This window comes from Procambarus clarkii, chromosome 60 (assembly GCF_040958095.1).
Source record: "Procambarus clarkii isolate CNS0578487 chromosome 60, FALCON_Pclarkii_2.0, whole genome shotgun sequence".
In the NCBI taxonomy this organism is placed as follows: domain Eukaryota; kingdom Metazoa; phylum Arthropoda; class Malacostraca; order Decapoda; family Cambaridae; genus Procambarus; species Procambarus clarkii.
In genome coordinates, this window is record NC_091209.1 from 16714273 (window position 1) to 16718049 (window position 3777).

At 44.4% G+C, this 3777-nt stretch overlaps 1 protein-coding gene across 1 annotated transcript; it reads left to right on the top strand.

Annotated features, from left to right (window-relative positions):
- Positions 1-301: 301 nt before the first annotated feature.
- LOC123766966 (uncharacterized) lies at positions 302-3162 on the top strand. Its single transcript, XM_045756451.2, has 2 exons — positions 302-1569; positions 2857-3162. The coding sequence occupies exons 1-2, from the start codon at positions 767-769 to the stop codon at positions 3068-3070; spliced, it is 1017 nt and encodes a 338-aa protein (XP_045612407.2). The 5' UTR covers positions 302-766; the 3' UTR covers positions 3071-3162.
- The last annotated feature ends 615 nt before the right edge of the window (positions 3163-3777 follow it).

The following is a 3777-nucleotide window of genomic DNA, read 5'->3' on the forward strand; positions in this document are numbered from 1 at the left end:
CACTCTTTAAATGATTTACAGCGCCACCTGTTGCTCTCCGCCCGCCTATCGATCCACACTTGTTGTAAAGGGGTTGCCTAGCGAGCAAAATAGCTCGAGTTTCATATTTATAACTATGTCGTCGCTGGCAGTTTATTTAGAGAGTTAGAACCGCAGGTAAAATTAAGTCAAGTCAAGTCAGGTTAAATAAGCTCACTCAATTGCTCTTGGGGGCGTAAACAGATGATGGGAGGATAATTATGGGGCTCTTCAAAACTGAAGTGGCGGAGCGACATCTGTTAGCGAGGCGGGGAAGCGTGGAGGACATTCCTGGTGGTGGTGGTGGTGGGACACTCCGCCCGGACTAAGTGGTATTATGTTTGGCCGCGTGTCCACCGGAGAGCCCTCACTGCTCTCTCTCACACACCTGCCGACCTCCACCCAACACACCTGCTGTGACGGGCGGCGATGGTTGCATATCGTAGTGTTATTCCGGTTTACATTGGCTGGTAGGATGAATCACTTTCTCCAAGTGTGGAAGTTATACATTAGAACGGAGGTGAGGGAAGTGTATGTGTTCAAGAACACAATTAGACGATTTCGTGCAGGACCAACCGGGTTGTAATGAATATGTGGGCCTGCGGGGTGCTTCAAACAACAGCCTATCAAGTCAAGTTATCACAAGTCACGCCTGATCCCAGACCGGGCTTTGGGGAGCAGAGCTCTCAGACTCGACTCCAGGTAAAACTCCAGGGTGTATGAACGTGAGTGTTGAATCTCGGAGGAGATGATCGACGACTTCTTTGACGACGACTGCGGCAACGACATTAAGACCTCGGCGGCCGTCAAGACCTTCCTGGAGAAAAACAATTACTCGCGAAAGACAAGCGCTAAATATTTATCCGACATCGTGAACCAGACGAGGAAACTTGCTCTGAGAGACGACAATAAAGATTTTCAGGTCAAGAAGGAAACCCCATATTCCGAGTCTTTTGAAGATGACGAAAAAAGTGGCGAATCAAAGGTGACAGACACCGGCTCGCAGACTCCCGAAAGCGCACAGAAACAACATTCCGACACTAAGACGACAAAAACCGACTCCGAAGATGGCCAAGAAGCTTCTAAATCGCAAGGAACTGACGAAACTGGAAGTAATCAGTCTACCCAAGCACCGCCTACGAGCGACTTGACGCTTTCAAAGAAAACTGAATCTCAGAAATTGGATGACTATTCTAGATCAGAAGTCGTGTCGCATCCTGGCGCAAGTTCCGATAAGAGCGAGGATGATGAAGCATCTATTAACTCAGAGGAGCAGCATGAACGAGACAGACAACTGGAAGTGATTAAAATATGCTCGCGGAAGAAAGAATTGAACGAGCGGAAATTAGCAGAATGGTTGCAGAAGAGTAGACGAGAAGCATGGATGAAAAAGAAGGAACGAGAGAGGGCAGAGAGGGAAAGGGAAGAGGCAGAAGAAGAAGAGAGAGAAAGGAGGAGTAAGGAAGAAGAGAAGAAAAAGAAGAGGGTGAAGGAGGCAATGGTGGAGTGGCATAAGAAGAAACGCGATGAGCAACGGAAGGAGAAAATTAGGTAAGAGTAAAGGTAGAAAATAGAGAGATAGAGAGGATTTTGTTTTATAGTATTATAGTCTAGTAAAGACTATATAGGATGCTATCACCTTAATCAAGCTTTACCTTCGCTCTGTCCAAGTCCTTTTCTACTCTATTCTTCAATGCCTTGTGCGAATTCCTTGTGTGTGCATTTCTCGAATTAATTCGAGAAATCAATTCGAATCATGCATTCTTTGCTCGCATTCCTTGCGTGCATTCCTCGCAGGAATTATTTGCACGCATTCCTTACAGGTATTCATTGCGTGCATTCCTTGCATGCATTTGTTGTACACAACCCGTTGTGGATTAAACAACGTTGCGTTCAAAGTGTATTTACGTCATCTGAATACCAGTATCGATTACTGAAGCTCTGAAAATGATCGAGATATTGTACAGAGTTCGATGACTGTTGTAACGTGACACAATTGTCCTCCTCAGTGCTCAGTGATACACTGATGCTGTAAACACACAAACACAGCGTCATTTGACAACTCCCCCCGCACACAGGTGATCGCGTGAACACTTCTGTAAGAACTCAATACTAACACTCAGCAGTAGTTGCCAACGGTGACACATTCCTTTCCTAGTTGGTCTTCACAGGTCCTTGAACTTTGGTTCCCAAATCTCTCTGGCATGATGGTTGCTAGAGAGATGGTTCGGTGGTGTCAAGAATAGTTTGGTGTAATGAGTGGTTCGGTGAAAAGGGTGGTTCTAATTGAGGGTTAACGAGCATCATACAGCGATTTTAAAATAATAAGAGAAAAACTCACTCTGAAATAATGGATCAGTATAATTTCCCCTCAATACCTACTCTCCGTCTCCTCACCCCTCTCCCTCTCTTCCCTTCTCCTCTCCTCTCATCTATCAAAAAATATGACATTACACACAGCTGAAAATTGGTAAAATCTCCATGGAAGCTAAATACAGGATTTTGGACTTAGTAAAAATCGCAGTGGAGGGGGGGGGTCACTATAGATGCTGATATTTGCTTAAAGGATGGCACTGGGGACGACTCCGACTGGCCTATGACACTCCCATACACCTCATGTTTCATTTTGTTAAGTTGCGTGAGGCTAACCCCGAGCGTCTGACTTCCAAATTTGAACAGCCAAACAGATATGACATCCTGTTTTGTAGATACAGTACTTCAGTATTTACATACAGTATATAATACAGTAAGTGATACATTATGATACAGTATGTACATACAGTATGTATAAAGTTTTTCTCAGCATCTGTCCCTCTTTTAAGATCTCATCTCCCGCAGGATGCAACAGGAGGCAGAGGAAGCAGAGAGGCGGAAGCAGAAGAGAGCAGAGGAGAGCAGACGCGCCTACGCCCACTGGAAGGCCTCGAACCCCCGCCACGCCCGCAGCTTCACCTGCCACGCCCACACGGGAGACAGGCTAGTGCCCTACTACGACCGCTCCACGCCCACCCCGTCCACCTATGTCAATCCCCAGCCCTGGAGACGACTCTAACTCCCGGTCTCCAAGTTTCAACAATGAAAGTGCCTCAAAACCTGCCAAATATACCATAAGAAAATGTCCTTAAATTAAAAACATCATTGTGATGTTGAGTTTTTTTTTAGAATAAAATCCTCATAATTTTAATAAAGGTCAATATTAATCGTGGTAATACAAATTAAACTTATCTCTAAAAGAGTGTCCATATCAAACTTAAATATTTTTATTTTTAATTTTATAAATCATATTTTATGTATCGATCATTTCTCAAAGAGTGCTTCGCTGAGCACCTCTGTTCGACCCACAACGCTGTAAATGCTTCACCCACGTACTACAGATACAAATAATCGCCAACAGAATGTAACCCTTACACGCAAAAATCACAATAGCGTGATGCATCAATGAACAAATCCACAAGGGCCGTGACGAGGATTCGAACCTACGTCCGTGACCATATCGTAGCTCAGTCGATTAAGGCAGCGTCTGGGAATGATCTCGGACGTAGGTTCGAATCCTCGTCACGGCCCTTGTGGATTTGTTTAACCTAAGCTTAACTATAGACTGAAATGTAATATATAATAATTTAACTTGTATATGAGAAGACACCAATTTGTAATATAGTTAAAACTGATGATTACCGGGACGGCCACTCCTCTAACGAGCCTGGCCTGAGGACAGAACCTAACCAATAACCTTACAATGCATAGTCGCCTAATATTTAA

What these genes read in the sequence shown, in the direction of transcription:
- LOC123766966 (XM_045756451.2), top strand. Translation starts at nt 767, where the DNA reads ATGATCGACGACTTCTTTGACGACGACTGCGGCAACGACATTAAGACC. An exon ending in CAACGGAAGGAGAAAATTAG is followed by an intron (nt 1,570 to 2,856) that starts GTAAGAGTAAAG and finishes CATCTCCCGCAG; the next exon opens with GATGCAACAGGAGGCAGAGG.